The sequence below is a fragment of the Pelodiscus sinensis genome, chromosome 8 (genome assembly GCF_052426305.1).
Source record: "Pelodiscus sinensis isolate ZL-2025 chromosome 8, ASM5242630v1, whole genome shotgun sequence".
Classification (NCBI taxonomy): domain Eukaryota; kingdom Metazoa; phylum Chordata; order Testudines; family Trionychidae; genus Pelodiscus; species Pelodiscus sinensis.
The window spans coordinates 17,281,912-17,308,248 of NC_143059.1; the positions used below are offsets into that span (position 1 = coordinate 17,281,912).

The window sequence follows — 26,337 nt, forward strand, 5'->3', positions numbered from 1 at the left end:
GGTACTAGAAAAAAACCTGGCATTTGGAGACTCCATCTCAGAACAAAAGCAGCCGAGAAGGAAATGAGGGCAGTTTGCCAATTCATACCAATATAGTGATAGAAATGATCTGGAATTCTAGAAATAGAATTCATGAGGTGCATAAATGGGCTGAACAGAAACCGCTAACAAAAACATCCTAAGATGAAATGGAGAAGACACGGGGACACTACCTGATGAAGAAGAGGCACTTACTCACCTGTGAAGTAACTGACATTCATAGAATTATAGAACCATAGAGCTGGAAGAGACCATCAAGTCCATTCCCCTGCCCAAGACAGGACCAATCCCAATTAAATCAACCCAGCCAGGGCTTTGTCAAGGCGAGATTTAAACATCTCTAGGAACGGAGAGTCCACTACTTCCCTAGGTAACCCATTCCAGTGCTTCACCACTCTCCTAATGAAATATTTTTTCTAATATCCAACCTAGAACTCTCCCACCGCAACTTGAGACCATTGTTCCTTGTTCTGCCATCTATCACTACTGAGAATAGCCTTTCTCCAGCCTCTTACGAACCTCCCTTCAGGAAGCTGAAGGCTGCTATCAAATCTCCCCTCACACTTCTCTTCTGAAGACTAAACAGACCCAAATTCCTCAGCCTCTCCTCGTTGGTCATACACTCCAGCCCCCTAATCATTTTGGTTGCCCTCCGCTGGACCCTCTCCAATGCATCCACATCCTTCCTGTAACTGGGGAACCAGAACTGGACACAATACTCCAGATGTGGCCTCAGCAGAGCCGAATGAAGAGGAATAATCACATATTTGGATTTACTGGCAATGCTCCTCTTAATGCAACCTATTATGCCATTAGCATTCTTGGCTACAAGAACACACTGTTGACTGATATCCATCTTCTCATCCACTGTAATTCCCCAGGTCCTTTTCTGAAGAACTACTACTTAGCTGGTTGGTCCCCAGCCTGTAACAATGCTTGGGATTCTTCCATCCCAAGTGCAGGACTCTGCACTTGTCCTTGTTGAACCTGATCAGATTTATTTTGGCTCAATCCTCCAATTTGTTTAAGTCACCCTAGACCCTATCTCTGCCCTCGAGTATATCTACCTCTCTCCCTAGCTTAGTGTCATCTGCAAACTTGCTGAGGGTGCAATCCATCCCCTCATCCAGGTCATTAATAAAGATACTGAACAAAACTGGTCCTAGAACTGAACCTTGGGGCACTCCGCTAGAAACCGATCGCCATCCTGACATCGAGCCGTTGATCACTACCTGCTCAGCCCGACCTTCCAGCCAGCTTTCCATCCATCTAAACGACCATTTATTCAAACACATTCCCTTAACGCGCTGGCAAGAATATTGTGGGAGACCGTAACAAAAGCCTTGCTAAAGTCAAAGTATATCACATCTACTGAATTTCCCATATCCACAGAGCCATTTACCTCATCATAGAAGCTAATCAGATTGGTTAGGCATTACTTGCCTTAGTGAATCCATGCTGACTATTCCTGATCACCTTCCCCTCTTCCAAGTGCTTCAAAATGGATTCCTTGACGATCCCTCCATGATTTTTCCAGGGACTGAGGTAAGACTGACCAGCCTAAAGTTCCCTGGATCGTCCTTCTTCCCTTTCCCATTTGCCCTTTTCCAATCATCTGAGATCTCTCCCGATCTCCACTTTTCGAAGATAATGGCCAAAGGCTCCTCAATGACATTTGCCAACTCCCTCAGTATCCTCTAATGTATTAATTCCAGACCCATGGATTTATGTACCTTTAGCTTTTTTAAATAATTCCTAACCTGTTCTTTCCCCATGAAGGGCTGTCCACCTTCGTCCCATATTGCGTAACTTAACGTATTAGTCTGGGAACTGACCTTGTCTGTGAAGACAGAGGAAAAGAAAGCATAAGTACTTCAGCTTTCCCCACATCATCTGTCACTAGGTTACCACCCTCATCCGGTAAGGGCCCCACACCCTCTCTGATCACCACCTTCTTGCTAACATGCCTGTAGAAACCTTTCTTGTTATCCTTGCGAGTCGCAATTCCAATTGTGCTTTCATCTTCCTGATAAGTCTCCTGCATTCTCGAGCTATACATTTATACCTCTCCCTAGTCATCTGTCCAAGTTTCCGCTTTTTCTAAGCTCCCTTTTTGTTCCTAAGTTCACCAGGGATTTCCCCGGTAAGTCAATCCGGTCTCCTACCATATTTTCTTCTCTTGCTACGCATTGGAATGGTTTCTTTCTATGCCTTCAATAAGGCTTCTTTAAAATACTGCCAGGTCTCCTGGGCTGTGTCTACATTGGCATCCCTTTCTACATTGTGTCTACATTGGCATCCCTTGAAAGTAGGAATAAGGGATCTTCCGGAAAAGGGCTTATTTTCCGGAGAATCGCGTCTACACTGGCGCTTTTCTCCGGCAAAAACCCCGAGCCAGAAAAAAGCGGCAGCCATGTAAATGCCGCGGGGGATATTTAAATCCCCCTTGGATTTGCAATTCCGAAGTGTCTCATTAGCATCCCTTTTCCAGAAAGGGATGCCAATGTAGACACAGCCCTGGACTCCTTTCCCCTTCATGTTAGCATACCAGGAGATTCTGCCTATAAGGTCTCTGAGGAAGTCAAAGTCTGCTTTTCTGAAGTCCAAGGTGTGTATTTTACTACTCTCTTTTCTTCCTTTGGTCAGGATCCTGAAATCTACCATCTCATGATCACTGCTGCCCAGGTTGTCACCCACCTCTACTTCCCATATTAGTTCCTCCCTGTTTGTGAGCAGCAGGTCAAGTTGCGCACGGCCCCTGGTCAGATCCTTCAGCACTTGTATCAAGTTTCTTCAAGATGAGTGTTCCTGTGGGTGCCTCAAATCAGGTGCTGGTGTGCCTCTGTGGCATGGATAGGAGTCTCCAGAATAGGGATACAATAGTGTAGTCAATTAACCAAATAACAAAAGCTTATCGGTTAACACTATAGACTACACATATTTCCTCCCAATCCCAGTAAATTTTTTAGCAGGCTGGCCAGCAGCCCACCTCATTCCCAGCATCTATCCCTGCTGCGGCTCTGCATTTCAAGTGTATTAGGAGGGAAGTGGTCAGGCAGCCCAGCTCAGTTTCAGTACACACCAGGTCCAGGAGCTCAGATCCCGCCCCCCCCCCCCCCCCCCGGACAACGGCTGCTTCATCAGAGGCAGCAGTGTGGGGTGACAGGCAGACGGTATGCAAGGGAAGATGGTTTTTAAACTGACTTCCCTCGTGGACCAGCTCCCAACTAACCAATAAGAATTCATGAGGCTAATCGACAATTCAATTAACCAATATTTAACATCCCTATTTCAAAGCAGTGCTCCTGGGATCGCACATGCACAGAGCCTGAGCTGCACACTCACAGTGTGCTGGCATCGCCTATGCGCAAGACTCGCCCCCCCCCCCCGTGCCTTCTCTACTTCGGAGACCCTTTGAAGAGGCCCAGAGATTCCAAAGTAGAGGGGAGGGAGGGAGGGTAGTGGAGCACCCACAAGGACACTCATCTCAAAGAATGGCAGTTACTGCAGAGGTGAGTAACCTTTTCTTTGAGAGATGGCTCCGTGGGTGCTCCAGATCAGGTAATGGTAAAGCTGTATATTTCAAGAAGGCAGGGATTCTGGATCTGGTAGGAAGGCATTAGATGACTGCCTTAGAGAACTTAAAGTAATATAATGGGCCTTGAGATAGAGTACAGTGCTTTGTGAAGGTCTGGTGTGATGCCCATGTGGCAGTTTGGCAAATATCTGCAATGGAAACCTTGTTTAGAAAGGCTATTGAGGTAGATATGGCTCTAATGGAATGCACCTGGATATTTGTTGGTGGATTAGTGGAGGACAAGCTATAACAAGGCTGAATACAGTCCAAGATCCAATGAAAAAGTCTCTGCAATGAGATGGGCTGGCCTTTATGAAAGTTTGCTATGGAAACAAAAAGCCTAGAAAATCTGAACAGCTTTGTACATTGTAGGTAGAAAGAAAGTATCCTGCATAAGTCAAGTGTGTGAACCTTTATTCGAAAAAGGTGGCATGAGGCTTTGGAAAGAACATGGGGAGATGCATCATCTGGTTGAGATGGAAGGAAGAACATATTTGGGGTGGATGTACAAGGTTACCTTATCTCTAAAAAAAAAAAAAAAAAAAAAAAGATTGCATACAGAGGATGTGCAATAAGCGCAGGGATTTCTCCCACTTGCCAGACTAATGTAATGGCTACAAGGAATGCTATTTTCTTAGATAAATGCAATAGGGAGGATGTAGCCAGTGTGGTTCAAAGGGGGGGGCCGTAAGTGCATTCAGTACCAGGTGTAGATCCCAGGGCTTGGGTGGTGGGGAAACCTTTGGGTAAAGTGCTTACAGGCCTTTTAGGGATCTTTTTGTGGGAGGGTGTACAAAGATTGAGGAGTCATTTATCTTGAGGTGAAAAGTCATTATCGCAATCTTGATGGAGCTCAAGGCAAGACCTCTGCCATCCAAAGTTTGGTAGCTGCTATAAAGTTTTTTCTACACTAGCGTTCCCCTAACAAATAATTGGACTTTAAAAGGCTTCAAAAGTTAAATGAATTAAAAAGAAGTTTTCTTGGTACAGGCTTAAATTACAATTTAAAAGTAATATATTGTAGTTCATTTTCCATTTATTTACCTACAAAAAACACACACAAAAATTCAGGGTTATCTGTCCACACAGAAGCTGTCAAAAATCATTAACATAATGCTTAATTAAGAGCTCTGTGCACAGCACTATTATGTGTCCTAGCTTTTAAGCAGTCCAGGGAATATAGCATCCTCAACACAGGTCTCAAAAGGCAGAAAAATTAACTGTTAACTTTTTTAAAGTACTTGCAATTTAATATATCTACTGAATTAGTATTTACTGGATCTCAAAAAGTTTTTTAAGACAATTCACATTTAAATTTTAGAGACTTGCATGGGCACAGTAGGGATAGAAGGCAGAATCTGTATTTTTTAAAAAATATTTTACCATAAATATTTACCATATGTGAACATACTGCTCACATAGAATGTTAAGTTCTGTAAATTCTCCAGTGGCAGCAATAGTAAAAGATAATAGTTCCATTTAGTGCCTTTTTTGGTTTAAAAAAAAAAGTCCCAGTACTCCAGGGGAATAGTTGAGGTCTGACTGGAGGTGCCGGTACTGTATACTGGGCAGTACTGTAGCAAAAAAAGCACTAGTTCCATTTGTGCTGGTTTTAGACTACTAAAAGAAAAGTCCTGAAAAAATTGTATTAAAAACCAACACCGGAGGGCGATAAAAAGCAACGGTTTCTGATAGCATAAAGGAATTTAAAGCAAAATCATAATCCCTACAGCTAATGTATAAAGTTATAAAACTGAAAGGTTGTATATCACTTGTTCTAAAGAAAGGAAACTCATCAGAAATCTGGATAAATTGTTTCACATACAAGAGGCTGCCCTTGCTATTTATAAATTATTTCTATATGATAATAATGTGTTAAATACATTATATAACACACCAATGATTAATTCTACTTTGCGGTATCCATGCAAGGATTTCAAGGCACTTAAACAATGATTTTAAACATCACAATGTCCCACGCCATGTCTACACTATGAGATAAGGTCGAATTCATTAAGGTCAATTTTTTATCACCCAATGTAAAATTGAAGGTCCATGTCCCACACTGTGCACAAGAATTCAACAGTTTGAAGTAGTGTGTACCCAGAGAGGAGACTGCCACTAACTTTGAGAGCAATGTACTGTGAATAGCTATCCTACAATGCTTGAGTCACTTTGCATTTTGGGTTATGCCCCCTGTGCATGCTGGGACCAACACCATGCAGCAGGTGAGTCAAGGTTTATGTCATCAGCGTTCCATAATATGCTTGTCAACTCACTCCCCACCTGCTTGAAATCAATAGGAAACACACCATTTTTGGCCCTGATTATTTATGTAGACATCATAGTTGTGCAAGCATAGCTCTCTTCCGTTGTGAATTCCGTTGTGCATCAAAGCAATGTGATGTTGATGTTTACTTTGGTGTGCCTAACAGTGGAGTATATCAAGACCATCTGGACATCACTCCAAGAAGAGAACAAAATCTTAGGATGCCATGGGCAAGCCCTTGGACTGAACGGAATAGAAATGCAGCTGGTATTCAATCCTGTGGAAACAGTGGAATGCTGATGCCTCAGACAAGAATAGACTAGTGGGACTACATAGTGTGGCCAATATGGGATGATCAACAGTGGCTAAAAAATGTTGATTGTGCAAGACCACTTTCATGGAACTTTGCTCCTGCCCTGAAGCGCAGGAACAACCAAAGGAGACCTGTGCTGACCATAGGGCATGGAAACTGCCCTGTGGAAGCTCACAATGACAGACATCTACAGGTTAGCTGGGAATCAATTTGGACTGGGAAAACTGATGGTGGGGATGCTGTTAAACAAATATCCAAAGCAAGTAATACGATTCTACTACGGGGGTAGTAACACTGGGACACATGGATGCCACAATGGAGGGCTTTACCATAATGGGAGTCCCTAACTGCAGGGCGGTGATAGATATCCCTATCATGGCACACCGATCCCCTTGCTAAGCAATACATAAACCACAAGGGGTACTTCTCCATGGTGTTGCAGGCACCAGAAGATCACAAGGGCCATTTCACTGACATCAACGTGAGATGGTTGTGAAAGGTACATGACACACACATCTTTAGGAACTCCTACTTCTTAAGAAAGATGCAAGCTGGAACTTTTTTCCAAGACCAGAAAATCAGAAATGGAGAGGTGGAAATGCCAATAGTGATCCTTGGCATCCCAGCCTATCATTTGCTCCTGTGGCTCAAGAAGCCATACATGGGCAGCCTTGACCACAGTAAGGAGCAGTTCAATTACAGGATAAGCAAGTGCAGAATGGTGACTGAATGTGCTCTTGGGCATCCTAGCAAATGAAACATTCCCTTTGTGGTGGAAGCCTGCTGTGTGCTCCATAATATTTGTGAGAACAAGAGAAGAAATTATCTGGCAGGGTAAAGAGCTCAGGCAGAGCACCTAATCAGAGATTTTGAGCAGGTAGACACCAGGTGATAAGGAGACCACAGCATGGGGCAGTGCAAATCAGAGAGACTTTGAAAAAGTTTTGTTTTGAGAATCATGCATATTGCTCTTAATGAGATGCCCTTGCATTCAGTGTGTTTGCCTGTAATCCCCCCACCCTACCCCTGCAATTGAAGCAATAAAGACACCGTACTTCAGAAATCATGCATTTTTATTTAGGGAAGACAGAAGGGACAGAAAAGTAGTCGATGGTGGGATGCCCAGGGCGGGGATCAGAAATATGAGGGCAGCCTTTTGCTTCACGATGGTTCCCTGGAGGTTGAGCATGAGGCTTCCCTTGAGTCCCCCTCTTCACCCCATGTCCTAGAGTCCCTGGGGTGGAGACTGTGCAACTGGGTGAGGAAGGAAAGTTGTTCTGCAAGGGATGGTAGGGATTTTCTCCAGGAATGCCGCTGTGTGCTCCATCACAGCCACCAGGGAGAAAATGACATTCTCCTGATATGTCACTTGACAGTTCCCTGCATGCTGTCCTCTCCTGCCACTCTGCTCACATCTCCAGTAGCACATTTCCTGCTGAACTTCCACTTGCTGTAATATGAGGGTGGTATGCTGTTTTTCCCTCTGACTGACACCACCCACCACCAATGAGTTTGGAATGCTGAGAGTGAATAGAAATTCATTATCTCTTTCTTGCTGGATCATTTAGAAGGAGGAACTGTGGCTGCGGTCTGCCAAACTGTTTTAGTTGGGTCCATGAGAGCAGCATTCATGAGTAATGAAAGTTTGGCAGCAGAAGCATGGAGGTTGTTAGTTAATGTATGATGTGTCTCTTAGAGCTCCTCCAGGGAAATACTAAGAGAATCCATGACACATTTATGAAGTGCTTAAGAATGATTTAAAATCATCCTCCAATGTGGGAGGGGCAGCATGATGGTGTTGTCAGGGGAGGAGAAGGAAATATGGGCAGATGGGAAGGTATCAATCTCGAGTGAGTCTTCAACACTTTCTGTTTCAAGATGGCCAAAGGCCATCAGATAGAAGCCAAAGTGGGGAAAGAAGAAAGACTTATTTTAATGAACAGAAGAAAAAGGAGCACTGCGGGGTAAAAATTAACAAAAAGGATAAAGGTAGACAAAACTAGGAATTGACATAAGTTTTCTGAGGGTGCTCCTGTTATTCCAACCAATACAAAGGTGGAAGAGAAGGAACTGAGGGGACAGTTGGCTGCACACTCGAAAAGGCTGCTACCACAAATCTCTGGATACAGGTACACGGGCACTCAGACACTGCAAGTGGAGCACCTACAGGGACATTCCTTGCAGAAGAACATTTCTGTTATAGCTATTTCCTTCATGGTCATGTTTGTAGTGCAAATTAGGGCTGCTTCTATTCAGCCTAACATGCACAAAAAGCCCAGTGGCCCAAAGCCCAGTGGCCCTAACCCCCCCGTAGTCTGGGACCTTCCAGGATCGCTTTTATTTGACAAAAATCTCAGTCGCTATTATCAAACATTAACATTCAATGCTTATATTCTGTTTACTGAAACATTTTCATTGGTTTGCCAGGTATGTAATCAATGCAAAAACGGAGCATACATCTAATAAAGTTAAAAGGCTCTCTGCTCTTCCTCACAAACTCTTTTTGACCAGATTCAGAGTCTCTCCTTGCGTTTTTCTCTGTCCAAACTATCTTCATCACTGCTACTGATGCATATGTAGTATGAAAAAACTTAATTTTAGTGATCAAATAAGAGTGTAATTCGACAACCTGAGCATGTTGTATCTATATACAAGAAAATTTACCTTAAATATTACTGAGAGATTTACATTTTGACGACATATTACATATTGTAACTTCAATTGGATACAGTTTTTAGAATTTTGCTCTAAAGATAGTATTATTGAGACAAAAGGACTGGTTATTACCTCTCCCAAAATAGTTCCAGTTTTGTGGTGAGATAAATCACACACACACACACTATTTTGAGAGCAATTTTGTATCCTTTCAGGGAAAAGGTTCTATAGAAACAAGTAAATCTAATCAGATGGTTTGACAAAGCCACTATAAATAGCAGAGAGAGAGAAACAAACTTTGGCAAATTTCTATATCTTGCACACATTACTTACATGCATGTGTTATTAACAGCATCATCTGGACAATGTCCTGAACAATAGCACTGTAGAAAAGGTAAGGTGTCCTCTGGAGCCAATGTTACTCCACTTGCCGGTTTCTTCTGGTCAGGATTTGTTTTCATTCCTGTGCCGTGGAGCATGCGGTCTAGATTTTGCCCTGCATAAAAACACAAAAGGTTTTTTCTATATATGCTCTTCTTTTGCAACTAGATAAAGACATTCTTTTACACTGAAATGCAAAATACTAGTAAATGTAAATACAAATTGGTTCGAGGACTATACACTGCACAGACTAAAAAAATTTGTTTTATTTTGACAGGAATTGTGGGTTAGGCTCCATTTTTCTGGGCCAAACTATTTATTAGATGAACTCTGAAACATACTGGTCAACAAGGCATCTCTTTATGGTGTGTACATTTTGTGTCATTTATAAAATGATCCAGGGCTCCAAGCGGCGCTGCCTCTTTGAAATGCCACACAGAGCCCAGGGTCAGCTGGGGAATCCCTGGCTGACATCGGGCTCAGTGGGGGTGCTGCCACTCTGAAATGCCACTTGGGAGCCTGGGATCAGTTGGGGACTCCCCAGCTGACTCCGGCCTGCAGGTGGGCTTGCCAGCTTTGAAATGTACAAGAGTCCCCAGTGGGGGCTCTTGGGCATTTCAAAGAGGAAGCGCAGCATGGACTCCGAGTCCCCCGCTGACCCCAGGCTCCATGCAGTTATTTCCCTTTTCCACCCCTGAAATGCACAAGAGACCCAGTAGGGCTCTTGTGCATTTCAAAGCAGAGGCGCCCACGTGAAGCCCGGAGTCAGCAGGACTTCTCGATAGCCCGGAGCGCCAAGCCTCGTTCAAACTTTGAAATGCAAAAGAGCCTTCGCAGGGACTCTTGTACATTTCAAAGGCAGATCGCAGAAGTGCCTATCAACTAGTTGACTAGTCAGTGAACATTCCATCAACTATTCGACTAGTAAATTAAATGCTAGTTAGCATCCCTAGTTTTTGTTGAGAAGCACTACTTTGCTTGGGGGAGGGGGAGGTAAACATACTAACATATCATTTTTATTCTTCTCTGTACCGGATTAATTGGATTTCCATTCCTGGATCTTGATTTTCCAATATTAGAGAAGTGATACTCTCATAGCTCTTACAGTTTATGAATCGCTAAAAGCTTATCTAAACTCACAATTCTGCAGGACTAAAATAATCTTTGTTCTCAATCAACTGAAATGCAACTTGAACATTCACATACAACAATGCTTAAATGTACTCCCAGCAGAGCTAAGTAATGCTCCAAGTTGTCCTAAACTTCTAAGGGCTTTAAAAAAAGAAACAAGACCGAACATCCGTTTTTCCCAGTTCAAGTCAGCAAAGTGTCAGTGTCAGTGGAGAAAGGAGCACAAACAGTTCAAGCTAATCTCCCATCATCGTGGAGCATCTACCTTAGCAGGCAAACCTCTTGTGTTTCACAAGTTGATAGTCTAGCAGCTCTGCTTCCCTTCCAGTTACCGCCCCAGCAATACTACTCACATTTATCCATCCATTAGAAAATACTCCTATCCATACACACTTGCAATGTAATCCTTAAATGTATAAAAACGGGATTCCTGCGTGGGAGTAGAGAGGTTCTATTACCCCTTTATTTAGTAATGATATGACTGCTACCGGAATACTGTGACCAGTTCTGATGCCCACACATCTAGAATGATCTTGATAAAAGTGAAGAGGCTTCAGAGAAAAGCCCAAAGTATGACTAAAGGACTGAAAAATATTCTTTAGAGTAAAAGACTCAAGGAGCTCAACCTGTTTTGTTTAAAAAAAGAGAACGCTAAAGTGAGAAAGGTGCAAAAGAAGAGAACCTCTGATTTGTACAGAGAAGGTAGGGCAACCAGCTAGTTATTTAAGGTGTCTGTACACTAATGCAAGAAGCCTGGGAAACAAGCAGGAGAAATTATAAATCCTGGAACAGTCAAAGAACTATGATTTGACTGAAATAATGGAGATTTGGTGGGACGACTCATGATTGAAGCACTGCATAGCTGTCTGGTAGCCTAGGCGGGAAAAAGCTTTGCCTTCCCGAACCACCAGGCACAGCCACACCCACAATCCGTCTGTCTTCAGAACACCTGGTGTAGGCATTCTGGAGGCGGAGTATTGCTGACCCCAGCACCCACCCTCCCCATGCTTCTGGCTCGGAAGGCTAGAACTGCACAGCCTGCTCCCTCCTGCGGTGACCCAGGGGAGCCACCGTATACACATGCTTCCTTCAGTTGGGATTCGTCCTCACTTCAGTTGGGATTCGTCTTGCTTTGGGCACAGGTTGGACTCTATGACCTCCTGAGGTCGCTTCCAACCCTATGATTCTAACTGGATCACAGTCTATATAAACTACTTATCTTGGGAACAAATATTTGATAATAGCCTCTTCATTCTAGCAGACAAAGATGTAACAAGGTACACAAGGTAATTAACCAAAGTTTATGGAAAATTCTCCATCACTGGCCATTTTTAAATTAAATTAGATATTTTTATCAAAGGTATGCTCTAGTTCAAATAGGAATTAATTCTGTAAAGTCCTACAGTCTGTCATATAGGAGAGAGAAATAGATAATCACTGTGACTCCATCAGGTTTTACAATCTACAAATCCCTCTCCCTCTACTAATGCCCATGGCTTGCTCACATGTCCTCCAAGGGTGAACTGAGATTTGCACACAAGTCTTGAGCCAGTAAACCTTTCTCATTTGAACTCTGTGAGCCTGAAACAGATATGTGTTGGAAGCTTAAAACGTTGGACAGGGAATACCGCATGTATGGTTGCAACTGAATGTACCCTTTCATTCACACCCTATAAACCACTGCAATAATCTTTGTACAAAATATGCCTTGTAAGGTATCATTTGAAGACTACTAATTTGCTGGTCAATATCATGGAAAAACATACGTAGAAACACTATATATAGATATAGATATAGATATAGATATAGATATAGATAGATAGATATAGATATAAATATGAGATGAAACGGGTGGGCAAAATATGGGCCACAGGTCAGATCCAGCCTGTCAAACATTTGGGTTTGGGTCACTAATGTCCCACGACCCTAACTGCTGTGGCCCCAGATGCCACTCAAAGTGGCTGCCTGCTGGGGAAAGCATGTATCTGCATGTGCACCCTTTGAAGGGAAGGGAAAAACAGACAACAGGAGTCAGGGAAGGCAGATGCACAGAGACCCACTGCCTCTCTCTTCCAAATGGTATGTGTGCACCAGATAATGTTTCTCAAAGACAAGCTGACATCTCTACTTAGGTGTCGTCAAAGCTGATGGGCAATCACCTGTCAAAAGCCATGCCTTTGCAAGGAAGCGAGGAAAGAACAGATTGAGCTGCATTTTAGCAAACAGCAGGATGGAACTTCTTTCACTACCAGATTCCTTGTCTCGGTCCTCACAATGAAGATGAACTTTATCTAGTAGTAACTTGCAAGAAAATGCATTTCACTGGAAGGTGCTCCAGCCCAGCTGAGATGGAGCAGACTCCCTGCCTGTGTCAGCTGGGGGCTTCTCCAGCCTGGCCAGGCCACCAGTGTTGCTTACCAGTTAACTGATGACATCCCTAATTTACGTGCATTTTTCTAGAAATATTTCAAATAAAATATGACTAATATAAGAACATTGGTGAGACTAGTTGAATACAGGTTGGATCCCTGGTCCGGAACCCCTGGGACCTGACTGCTTCCCAACGAGAGATTTTGCTGGGCATAGGGAGGTCATTTCTGGTCCCCCTGCCACTAGCCCCTCCAGCCCTAGCCTGACTGCTGGCCTCCTGGCTATCCCCTCGCGCACCCCCTTCCCTCCAAGCTGCAGCTGCCCTGCCGGGAAGCCCCATCACCTCTATGGGCTGGGCTTCTTCTGGCACACTGAGCAGCACCATTGCCTCTGCTTGCTGGGCTCCTGCTGCTATACCAGGCAGCTCTGTTCCCTCTGCGCACTGGACTCTCGCTGCATTTCTGGGTAGTCCTATTACCATGTGTGGGGCTCCCACTTGCTGGGAAGTTCCGCTACTCGGCTTCTGCTCATCTGCCAGCCTGCAGGGCTCCCAGCACTACTGCTCTATCAGGATGCTCTGGTCCTGGAACATCTGTGGTCCTTCCAGACCATGAATGTTACCAAACCAGAGAGTCCCGGTTAAGAGAGTAACCTGTATTAATACTATAAAAACGTAAAACATGGAAAGTTTTACTGTAATATTTTTCCATTGTTTTCAGGGTGTTCTTTTTATTATTAATGTCTGAAATAGTGTCAGCCGATGGTCAGGGCAGCGCGCGCGCGTGTGTGTGTGTTACACCCGTGTGTGTGTGTGTGTGTTACACCCGAGTCTTCAACTGCTGGGACACAAGGTCCCATTGCAGCGGGCAGCCTAGGGAAGGCTGACGGGCACCCCAAAAAGTTTAAAGTCCGTGTCTTTGACCACTAGGACTGGGGTCCCTTCGCGGTGGGCAGCCAACAGGCTGACAGACGCCCCAGAGTTTACAGGGAGAGCTTATTACACCTCAGACTTTGACTGCTAGGATACATGATCCCTTCGCAGCGGGCAGCCCAGGGAAGGCTGAGAGATGCCTCTACGGATCTGTCCTCTGGAAGCGACACGATCCACAGGGAGTAGAGAAGAATTAGTTCTCATGTCTTGCTTACAACAATTTTGCTAACATATCCAAAAACAATGCTCACTTTGGGGGGGGGGGGGGGGCTAATTTTATACTGCTGTCTTGTGCGTAGCTTGTGACCCATAAAACCCATAGATTCCTTTTCACAATATTTCTTCCTGGACTGTCATTTCCCATTTTGTATGTGTGCAACTGATTGTCTCTGCCTAAGTGGAGTACTTTGCATTTGTCCTTAATTGACTTGCCTCCTTTTTACTTAAATGTACTCATGTATTTTAGGACTATGATTTGTTGTACCCTGACAGCCACTCTTTCTGAAAGCAGAATGGAGTGGCTTAAGTTAACCATTGGTAAAGGTGCACCAGCCAGAATTTTGTGTCTGAAGCTGATTCCAAGGCATAATAGATCCTTACGGTTTTTGTTTTAAGTTTTAAAATTGGCATTGTGAAAGAAGTAAAAAGATACGACTACTGTTTTCTTTAAATTATAATTTTATGTGCCTGATTAAATATTCATATTGTGTTTGTGTACAAAAGAAATCAATTCTATTTTGTGCGTGTGGATGAGGAATGCATGTTAGAAGATAAGTGTGAAAGTCTTCACCAAACCAGATGTTCCAGGGAGAAGCTGAGGACAGATATAAACGCACCAGGAGATTGCTTTACTCATATTGAAATGCAAACTAAAGGAAGACTGACCACTCTAAAAGATAAGGCAAGCACCTACTAATTGGGAAAAGATAGTTGTGATATGAAAAGAACAACTTAAGAAAACAAGCACTTGTCAAATGGTGATTGATTACCTCATGAAGGTGCAAAACTTACTAATCCCAATGGAGGAAAACTGCTATACAAAGGAGCTGCTTTGCCACAGTTTCTGGAGCATCAGTCCAGACTAATAAAGCCCCATTCTTTCCTATCCATGATCAATCTGGTTGGCTGTCAGAAGGATCTAGACCCTGGTAACTATAACATCAATTGGTGGGACTGCGTGTATGTATGACAGAGAGCATATGCTAGTTCAAGGGTGGCCAACCTGTGGTTCTGGAGACACCTGTGGCTCTTCTGAAGTTAATGTGTGGCTCCTTGCTCAGGCACTGACTCCAGGGCTGCAGCTACAGGTGCCAAATTTCCAGTGCTCAACTCCTGGCTCCACCTCCTCCTACAAGAGTACTGCACTCTTGCTCCTTCCCTCCCCCGCTGAGTGCCATGAAACAGCTGATTGCAGCAGGCAGGAGGCACGGGGCAGGAAAAGGAGGCACTGATCGGTGGGGCTGCTGGTGGCAAAAGATACTGGAGATGGGAGAGGAGGCAAATGAGGGGGACTTCTCACATATTACTGTGGCTCTTTGGCAAGGTACATTGGTAAACCGTGGCTCCTTCTCAGGCTGGCCACACCTGTGCTAGCTGCTTTACTACTCTATTCTTAACAATCACAGCATATTTTCTTTTCCCCCTTAAAAAGTCCGGTGTTTTTTATAAGCATAACCACATCAGGGATGTGAATGTAGAGCTGCTGCATGAAATCGCCGTTTTAATAAATTATACCTACCAATGTGACATTATGTATGTAGCCACATGAACTGCAGCCCAATTTTTATGAATGGGAGTTACATTAATGTGTTAGTTACAATATTTAAAAAAAAATGGTTTCCAACAAAATTACAACAACAGATTCTCCTAAGGCAATTCTTAACAGGTGACTAACAGAGCTCGCCGAACCACGGCGAGCCCCGCTCGCCAGCCACGCTGTCCGGCCTTCTGCACATGCGCAGATCGCCCGAACCCAGCTCTTCCGGGTTACAATCTCGCCACAGGCGAGAAGATTGTATTATTTGTCGAGCCCTGGTAACTAAAACCCCATTTTAACCATACTGTAACTGAAACCCCATTTTAACCTTTGTACTGCCTTAACTCTGTTTATATTTAGGTGCGTGTGGTGCGTCTAGACTACATTGCTCTTTTGAAAGATGAATGCAATTGAAGGAAATTGAAAATGCAAATGAAGCTCAGATTTACAAATCTTGCACTTCATTTGCATAATAGCATCCAATCGTTTTTTTGAAAGCTTCCCCCCCCCCCCCCAAAAAGAAGTCTAGATGCAGTTCTTTTGGGAAAAAAACCTCTTTGTTGAAAGAACCCTTATTCTTTAAAAAAAAAAAAAAAAAAAAAAGGTTTATAGGGTTCTTTAAAAAAAAAAAGGGGGTCTTTTTCCCCTGAAAGAACCGTGTCTAAACTGCTTTTTTTTTTTTTCGAAAAAACATTTTTCAAAAAAGCAATCAGATGTGATTATGCAAATGATGTGTGAGATTTGTAATTCTGCACTTCATTTGCATTCCTCTTCCGAAAGATGAATGTAATCTAGACGCACACTATGTAAAATGTCAGAGAGAGAAAGAGAGAGAGCGTGTGTGTGTGAGTGTGAGTATGTGTATGTATATCATTCCCTGAAGCCAGCCTATCTGGAGACCAGCTGCCCGTACCACCTTGATGGCTGAAGAACAATGCAAGCGAGCCCTGCAAAAGAACCCATCCAACAAAGAAAGAGACAAAAGCTCTATCAAGAAAAGAAGATCAAAGTCCCACCTGCTGTTAACTGATGGCTCATGGTCATACAGTGCCCTGAGAACACAAGATCTGTGGACAAAAACATAAAACGATGGGTGCAAAACTACAGAATTGGGTCTTTCGGTTCTACAATCATCCTCCATGAGCATCAGTGCACACTGACATGACCCAGCTCCCTTCCTTATGTCTAGACCACCTGGGTAGTAGAACAGCACGAGCAACTGAGACTAGTAATTATATCCCATCTGTAGAACTGTGTGTGTATGAGTGGTGGGTAATTTTAGTAGCTAGGGATAGTAAATGAATTCTGCTTTCATAATAAATGCGGCATACTGCCTTATCCCCCTCACAAGATTCTGCTAGTTCTATTTCTACAAGTATAACACAAAGTGGGACTCCAGCCTGGCAACTGCCCCCTTCACCTCCCATTTACATGGTTAGCCATTAAAATATTTTATTAAACAGGATTTTAACATTCTTAAGTTGAACTAAGATCCATAATTCCAGCTACATGAATAGTATAGCTGGAGTCGACATACCTTAGCTTGATTTAACATGGCATCCTCACTGCGGGAGCTTAATGGGAGAAACTTTCCCATTGACTTCCCTTACTCCTCATGACCCCGTGGAGTCAATAGTGGTGCCATCAGTGGTCAACTTAGTGGGTTTTTACAAGAACTGCTAAATTAAACCCCAGAGAATTGATCTACAGTGTCAATCTCTGGGTAAGTATAGACAAGGTCTTAAGCCACTAGGCTTGTTACTCTGCCAAAGAAAGCTATCAGTTGGTTTGACTCAATTTGTTCTTGACATGCTTACTGTTACTTATGACCTCCTCTAGATAAGTATTTGCAAATTGATTGCTTGATTATTTGCTCCATTATCTCTCCAGGTATGGAAGTTAAGATGACTGGCTTGTAATTCACTGGTTGACTCTATTTTCCTTTTCATAGATTAACACTATATTTGTTCTCTTCCTGTTCTCTGGAATCTCTTCCTTTTTTCATGACTTTTTGAAGATAATCGCTAATTGCTCAGACATCTCCTCAGTCAGCTACTTAAGCATTAAAGGATGCACTTAATCAGGCCCTGATGACTTGAAAATATCTAGCTTGTTTAAGTAATTTTTTACTTGTTTTCCCCCTATTTTAGCTTCAGATCCTATTTCAGTTTCACTGGCATTCACTATGTTAAACATCCAATCATTAATAAACTTTTGGTGAATATGCAACGTCATTTTTCACTTCTTTCATTTCCACATTTCTGTTATCTCTCCCTCTCCCCCCCAATTCAGTAACAGGCCTATCCTGTTCAGGGTTTTCCTGTTGCTTCTAATGTGTTTATAGAATGTTTTCTTGTTGCCTTTTGTGTTTCAAGTTTAATCATGTTTTGTGCCTAGGCCTAATTTTATGTCTATATGCTTATGGTTGTATATATTCCTCCTTTGTAATTTGACCTAGTTTCCCCATTTTGTAGGACTCTTGTTTTTAGATCATTCAAGATCTTCTGGTTAAGCCAGGATGGTGTCTCACCAGATTTCCTATCTTTCCTAGGTAGTAGAAAACAGGTTGAACCTCTTTAGTCTGGCACTCTCTGGTTTGGCAACATCTGTGGTCCAGCATGATTTTAGTTATCTGACTGTCCATTCACCATGGGTGTGTCCAAGTTTCCCTTGGTCCCATAAAATATGTTTACAGCCAGCAGTCCTGGCTCTCAGTATTCTTCTGTACTATTATTTTGCTCTAGTTTACCCCTAAATGTCTTCTAAGAGCTTAGTGAAAGTGCTGTAATTCTGCTAGACAGTACTGACCTCCCATGATTTGACAAATTCTCTGATTCGGCACCGGTCAGGTCCCAAGGGTGTCAGAGCGGAGAGGTTCAACCTGTAGTGTGGCTCCTGTGCCCTTAATAATCTCTCTCCAAAAAACTGCCAACTCTCTGACCTGTTTCCTCATGCCCCACCTTAGACTTGTTCCGCATGGAATTTTAACTACCAGCACCTTGAGTCTTCTTCAAATCCATTATCTTTATCATTCAGTTTTTCATCCTACCATTCCTTACAATCATGAACTTTATCATTTCATCTCTTTTACCTAAGCTGCCTTACACTTTCAAGTTCTCAACTAATTCCTGTTTGTCAAAACCAAATCTAGAACAGCCTTTCCACAGTTGTTTTCTCCATCTTCTAAAATAAAATACTGCCACCAATGCATTCCAAGAACTTGCTGGATAATCTGTGCCTTATGCTATTGTTTTCTCAAGAGAGGTCTGGGTAGTTGAAATCTCCATTTTCAGTGAATCCTATTCTCACAGAGTGGGCTCTAAGTTTACCATTTTTACAAAACTCTGATACATTTTATAAAAGTTATACCACGTGAAGTATGACACTCATGTGGGCTCCCCATCCAATGAGAGACGCGTCGGTAGTTATATGTACAGACAGTTGGTCTCAATTAAATGTTTGCCTGTTAGAAGATTGCAGGGATTGGTCCACCATGCAAGAGACTTTAAGACGTGAAGTAGAGGGAGGCCAACCTGTGCACTCGTCTCTTGTGATGGGCATATACTATTGCAAGCCAGTGCTGAAGACATCAAAGGTGTAAACAAGCGTGGTCAACCACATAGATTGTAGCAACCATGTGACCAATAAGATAGAGAGAGATAAGTATGGGAACTGTGGGGCTGAGAGTAACCGTAGTAACCCGTTCTTGGATTGCTTGGAATTTTTGCATAGGGTGGTATATTCTTGCAGATACTGAATGTAGCTTGGCACCTATGAATTCTAGAGTTCGTGTAGGTTGTAGCATTGACTTCTGTACATTGAGTATAAGAACCAAGAGAACGAACGTTTGCCTGGTTGTTGCCACCATTCACTATGTTTCAACTTCTCATGGACCTTTTACCAAGCAATCATCGCGGTACAGAAAAATAATCACAGCTTGTCTGCGAAGTAGGCTGCGACAATGGCTAACGTATTTGAAAACACTCTGGGTGCCGATGAATGGCTGAACGGTAGTACTCGGTACTGACAGTGATCTGTACCCACCATGAAATGTAGGAATCGTCTGTGCACGGGGTGAATTGTTATGTGAAAATAAGTATCCTGCAGGTTGAGAGCTGTAAACCAGTCTCTCTTCTCTAACGCTGGGATTACTGAAATTAGGGTAACCATTTTAAATCATTGCTTTTGAAGATACCGATTCAATTTGTGGAGATCCAAAATAGGCCACCATCGTCCCATTTTTTTTGGTAAGAGAAAGTAATGGGAGTAGAACCTCTTGCCTTTGAAGTCCTCTGGTACTATTTCCACTGCTCCTAGACTGAGCAGCCGTCGCACCTGCTGTTTTAATAGGTTATGATAAGGGTCCCTGAAGAGTGACAGGGAGGGTGGGAAGGTGAAGGGAAGCAAGGTAAAGGGGATGGTGTACCCAGATATTTTGAGGAACCAATGGTCCGATATGATGGCCACTAAGCAATGACGAAAAGGCCTCAGATGGTGGTAGAAGGCCAGGGCAGGGTGTGAAGTTTCGTGCAAGATGGGGAGATTTTGTAGACCCTCAACCAACAGGTCAAACCTGCTGCTTGTTCGCCTGGTTGTCGGTATTACAAGCACACTGTGAACATTTCATCTGTGGGCACTGTTTGCTCCTTGATTGATCAAAAGTGCGTTGTTGGTACCTGGAGTAGGAAAACTCCTGCTGCTTTTGATATGGAGTGTATCGTTTACAGTGGAATGGGCAAGTATATATCCCAAGTGTGCGCAGTGTTGTTCTAGAGTCTTTGCTGGAATGCAACATGTCATCCATCTTCTCAGCAAATAATTTTTGCTTGTCGAAAGGAAGATCTTCCACCTGTGACGGTAGCTCACAACGGACTAGGATTGCAACCAGAAGGCTCTCCTCATAACTACTGATGTCGCAGTAGCTCTAGCTGCTGTGTCAGCGATGTCTAACACTATTTAGGCTGTGTCTAGACTACATGCCTCTGTCGGCAGAGGCATGTAGATTAGACAGATCGGCAGAGGGAAATGAAGCCGCGATTTAAATAATTGCGGCTTCATTTAAATTTAAATGGCTGCCCCGCACTGCCGATCAGCTGTTTGTCGGCAGAGCGGGGCAGTCTAGACGTTCCCCTGTCAACAGAAAACCCTTTTGTCGACTGCCCCGTTATGCCTTGTGGGATGAGGTTTACCGGGGAGGTCGACAAAAGGGTTTTCTGTCGACAGGGGAACATCTAGACTGCCCCGCTCTGCCGACAAACAGCTGATCGGCAGTGCGGGGCAGCCATTTAAATTTAAATGAAGCCGCGATTATTTAAATCGCGGCTTTATTTCCCTCTGCCGATCTGTCTAATCTACATGCCTCTGGCGACAGAGGCATGTAGTCTAGACACAGCCTTAGAGTGCTATTCTGGAGAAGGCATAGCCCTCCTGAACTATGGATTTTAATATGGGTCTTTTGGAGTTCTAAGTGAGAGGTCAACTTTGTGTAATCATCAAAGTTGTGATTGGAGAGTACCACTGCGTAGTTTGCTATATGCAGTAGTAAGGTGGCAGAAGAACAGAGCTCTCTCCCAATCAGAGCCATGCGTTTATTATCTTTATCTGTCGTGTTTCTATATTGTGGTAATTTGGCTCTGTGTTGAGCAGCGTTGATGACTACAGAATTTGGTTGAGGGTGGGAAAATAAGAAATCAGCTCCCTTTGGAAGGACAAAATATCTTTTGTCAGCTCTTTTGTTAGTTGGAGGTGCTGAAGCTGGAGTCTGCCATATCTCATCATCAGCCTCCATGAAATCTATGGGGATTGCAACTTTTCCCTGTTGTGAGGGCTGGAGGTTTTTGAGGCGCCTGTGTTGTTTCTCAGGGACCTCAGTTAATGTCCTGAGATGTAGCCACCCTTTTGAAAAGCTCCTGAAATTGCCTCAAGCGATTAGGAGGAGACTGGTCACGAGGTATGATTGCTTCGTCAGGTGATGACGAGTGATCAGTCAGTGATACGTCTGGTACGTGCTCTTCAACCTCGAAGAGTTGACCTTCCTCCAGTTCTGACTGATGAGCTACAGAAGGAGCACTAGGTGGTGACATTTATACTCCATGACTACGTGAAAGTTGTGGGGAAACTGTGGTAGCAAGGATAGCCGTATAGAGTGATGATAGCAATGATGAGTTGAGTAATACCAAGAGTGATACCTGTAGCATGTTGGACTATGATATCTGTGGTAAAATCGCACTGGTGAAACATGCTGAGATGACATAGCGCTCCTGTAGTAGACCTGATTATGTGGCGGTAAGTAAAGAGAATTGGGGGGAGGGATGGGAGAATGTTAGTGGTTACGGGCTCGCTGATCTCATTTAAGTGGATTTGTGAGGAGCGATTGCCGGCAGTGCCAAGCAGCGGACCATTACAACCGTTAATGGCACCATTGTAGATTTCTGTCGCAATTTCGGTTCCGAAAGTGACTGATGTTTGGGTGCCACTGCGCCGGATGTGCTGGGCTTATCACCGACACTCACTCGTGCTGAAGATAAAGACTGAGCTGGTGAAGAGGAAGTTACTCACCCTGTGCAGTAACAATGTTTCTTCAAGGTGTGTGTCCCCATGGGTGGTCCACACTTGAGGTGTCGGGCTCGTCCTGGCGCCACAGGTCGGAGAGTCGTCAGCCATGGTTCAAATGGACTGTGCATGCATGGGGCACGTGCTGCTCGTGCTGATTACTAGCTTGCGCTCAAGTCCGGCTTCCCACCAGTTCTTCATAACCGAATCACTCCTGAAAAACATGAGGAAGAAACTCCAAAGAGGGGAGGCGGGCAGGCCATGGAGCACCCACGGGTACATACATCTCGAAGAAACATCGTTACTGCATAGGGTAACATCCTTCTTTTCTTCGGTGGTGTCCCCATGGGTGTTCCACTTGAGGTGAGAACAGAGCAGTAGCCTCATCTGCGGAGGCGGGATCAGAGTCAAGATCTGTCTGCTGTGAACAGCACTGCCGAGGCCACTGCTGAGAAAGGAAGTGCCTTGCTGAGAACGGTGAAAGGCTGCTATGGCCGCAGCATGGACCTTGATAGTACTGAGTGCTAGGCCAGAGTGTTTCAGAGAGTAAGTAGTCCAATAAGGTATGTACAGGAGCAAGATGTGGTGGGCTTGCATGGGTTTGAGCGTACCATTGGGAGAAACGTGTCCACTTGTATCGGTAGGTTTTCCTGGTGGAACGTCTCCTACTATTAATTAGTATGTGTCTCACTTGTTCCGAACAGGCAGTTTCGGCATCTTGGAGCCATGAAGGAGCCAAGCGTGGAGCTTCAGCTTGGGGATGTCCGGGTGAAGGGTTCGACCGTGGTTTTGTGAGAGGAGATCGTGTTGTGGAGGAAAGGGATACGGGTCCGTTACCATCATCTTGAGGAAGTAAGGGTACCATATTTGTCTGGGCCACGCAGGTGCCACTAGAATAATCCGTGCCTGGTTCGATCTGATCTTGTCCAGGACTCTGTGTAGGAGTGGGAGAGGGGGAAAGGCGTACAGGAAGGAGGTGTTCCATGTGATGGAAAAGGCGTCTCCGAGGGAACTTCTCCCCAGGGCTCCCCTGGAGCAGTAGAGGTGGCACTTTCGATTGCTCTTTGTGGCGAAGAGGTCCGCTTCCGGTTGGCCTCAGTGACGAAAGATCGGAGTGAGGGCGTATCTGTCGATCTCCCACTCGTGCTGGTCCATGAACATGCGACTTAGGGCGTCTGCTGTGACGTTGAGTATTCCGGGAAGATACACAGCGGAAGGGGTGACCCCGTGTGAGAGGCACCAGGTCCAGAATTTGGTGGCTTCCGAGCATAGGGAAGGGGAACGGGCGCCACCCTGCCGGTTGATGTAGTACATGCAGGTGGTATTGTCCGTCATAATGGTGATGGTCTTGTGGGCTATATACTGAATGAAGTATTGGCATGCATATCTGACTGCCCGTAGTTCGAGGAGGTTGATGTGGAGTATTTGCTCCAGAAATGACCATTTGCCTTGGGCTGTGATGCTTCCCATGTGGGCTCCCCATCCCATGAGTGAGGCGTCTGTTATAAGCGTGAGAGTGGAAGTTGGACGTTGAAAGGGAACGCCATGTAGCATATTTTGAGGAATTGTCCACCAGAGCAGGGAATTGATAATGCGTGGTGGGATAGCGACGTACTTGGAGATTTGGCCCCTGAAGGGTCTGTACACCGTAGCAAGCCAGGACTGAAGAGGTCTCATGTGGAGTCTGGCCAAACTGACGACGTAAGTCGTAGAGGCCATGTGTCCGAGGATTTTGAGGCAGTGGCAGACCGTGACAGTACGTACCGCTTGTGTTGCTCGGACAAGGTCGCAGATTATTGCAAACCTGTGTTCGGGAAGAGTGGCCCTTGCTGCGATTGTATCGAGCAGGGCGCCTATGAACTCCAGTCTCTGTGTTGGGCGTAGAGTGGCTTTTGCATAATTTACGTGAAACCTGAAACTGAGTAAAAGGGCTACTGTGGTATCTGTCATGGCCTTCGTTTCGTCGAAAGATGCAGCTTTTATGAGGCAATCGTCCAGGTATAGGAATATTATGATGCCTTGGCATCGCAGAAAGGCCATTACTACCAACAGGGTTTTGGAAAATACCCTGGGGGCTGTGGAGAGACCAAATGGGAGCACCCTGTATTGGTAGTGTTGGGTACCCACTGTAAATCGGAGGAAGCGACTGTGAGCAGGATGAATTGTAATATGGAAATATGCGTCCTGAAGGTTGAGAGCCGAAAGCCAATCGTGCTGGTCGAGTGCAGGAATGATAGTTGAGAGGGTAACCATCTTGAAACGGTGGTATGCATGTATTTGTTGAGGCGCCTGAGGTCTAAGATGGGGCGCCAACCTCCTGTCTTCTTCTGGGTTAGGAAGTACATTGAGTAGAATCCCCGGCCTCGGAATTGTGTTGGTACGTGTTCTACTGCGCCCAGTTGAATGAGGTGTGAAACCTCTTGCAGGAGTATGGCTTCGTGAGAGGGGTCCCTGAAAAGGGATGGGGTAGGAGGGTGGTTGGGCAGGGTAGAGGTAAAGGGGATGACGTAGCCAGATTGGACTAAGTTCGAAACCCACTTGTCCGAGGTAATGAGGGACCATTGGTGGAAAAACGCTCAGAGGGGGTGGTGGAACTGAAGGGTAGCAGTTGGGAGGGTCGGCGGATTGGCTTCCTGGCTCTCGACCAGGCCTTCAAACCTGCTGCTTGCCGGATGGGGTGTGGCATGTTGTTGTTGTCGTTGTGGTCTACAACGCTGGGATCTCTGTTTGCGGAAATCATATTTGGGTTGTTGGCGGAACGGTTCTCTCGGTCGTTGGTAAGGCTGGTATCTGGTTCTCCTAAATGGAGGAGTATACATTCCTAGGGTCCTAAGGGTTGTACGGGAGTCCTTCATAGAATGCAACACCTCATCGGTCTTAGTTGCGAATAGGTTGGTCCGATCGAAGGGTAGATCTTCGACCTTTTGTTGGAGGTCCCTAGGTACGCTGGAGGTTTGTAGCCATGAAATTCGGCGGAGCACTATCGCCGAGGCCGTGATTCGAGCCGCGGTGTCTGCCATGTCCATAGCGGACTGCAAAGCTGTGTGGGAAATGGTGAGGCCTTCCTGCATAATACTAAGCAGGTTTGGCCGTTTATGCTCCGGGAGGTGTAGGAGGTGGTCCTGGAGCTTTGAGTAATTGGCATGATCATAGTCTGCAAGCATAGCAGTGTAATTGGACACCCTAAGGAGCAATGTGGACGAAGAATAAACCTTTCGGCCCATAATGTCAACCTTTTTGTGGTCTCTGTCCTGTGGGGTTGTTCTTAGGTTAGGTTGTTTACCCTTGTGACATACAGAATCCACTACTAGGGAGTTAGGGGGTGGGTGGGTGAAAAGAAAGTCCATATCCTTTGGAGCGATGAAGTATTTGCGGTCTGCTCTCTTATTTGTTGGAGTGACGGAGGCTGGGGTCTGCCAAATATTGTCAGCCGGGTCCATAATGGCCTCATCCATAGGGATGGCAATTCTGGAAGCAACTGGGGGTTGAAGCGTGTGAAGGAGTCGATATTGTTTGACCTGTACCTCTTGAAGATCTTTTTCCTGGGCTACAGCAACTCTTTTAAACAATTCTTGAAACTTTTTTATATCGTCTCCCAATGGTGGGGCCTTGGTGATAACCGCTTCGTCTGGAAGGGAAGAGGAGTTGTGTAGCAGAGATCTGGTCTCACCCTCAGAGAGGGAGTCATGACCACCTGAAGGAGCTAGAGAATTCGGCTCTGTGGCCGATGTGGTGGCAGGAGGTGAGGCAGGAGGTGGCCTGGAAGTGGTAGGAGAGGGTCGATGGTGAGTCCTCTTTGGATGTGAATCCCACGGTTGCCATTGGGTGGCATATCGCGGGGGTGGGTAGGCATACTGGTGTTGATACCATGGATGCGGAGGGGGAGGGTATGCATATTGAACCGCAGGCATTTGCCAAGATGGAGGTCTGTGAGCCGGGCTAGAATGTTGCGACAAGAACCTGCTTCTGGGTTCGGTGCTGATGTCACTAGCTGAACAAGAAGCGGCCAAAGAGCGGTGCGATCTCGCTGAGAGGATAGAGAAACCTGGGGACAGCGGTGCCGAAGAGGTGTGGCTCCGCACTGGGGTTTGGTACCGGCTCCGGCTTTGGGATGGTGCCGAGTGGTGTGGTCTTGGTGGTAACAGCGTCGTTATTGGAGAAGATGTGGGTGCCGACGTGCATCCCGGCACCGAAGTGCTACGAGGTGGATTATCGGTACGGGCCTTTTTCGGTGCCGAGCCAGGTGCCATTTGGTGTTGCTTCGGTGCCGAGCACTCTCTAGACAGCACCGTTGGTGCCAAGGACGGCTTAGGTGCCGTAGCAGTCGGTGCCGCTGATTTTTGTTTTGGCTCAGAATGAGCTC

General features: G+C 45.0%; 1 protein-coding gene across 2 annotated transcripts in view; it reads right to left on the reverse strand.

The window, feature by feature from the left end:
- Positions 1 to 26,337, reverse strand: part of BMPR1A (bone morphogenetic protein receptor type 1A) — a 174,174-nt gene that overhangs the window by 51,734 nt on the left and 96,103 nt on the right. For both annotated transcript variants that reach the window (XM_075934831.2, XM_075934830.2), the window contains one exon: positions 9,187 to 9,349. In XM_075934831.2, the coding sequence (XP_075790946.1) occupies positions 9,187 to 9,349 (163 nt within the window). The remainder of the gene's footprint in view (positions 1 to 9,186; positions 9,350 to 26,337) is intronic.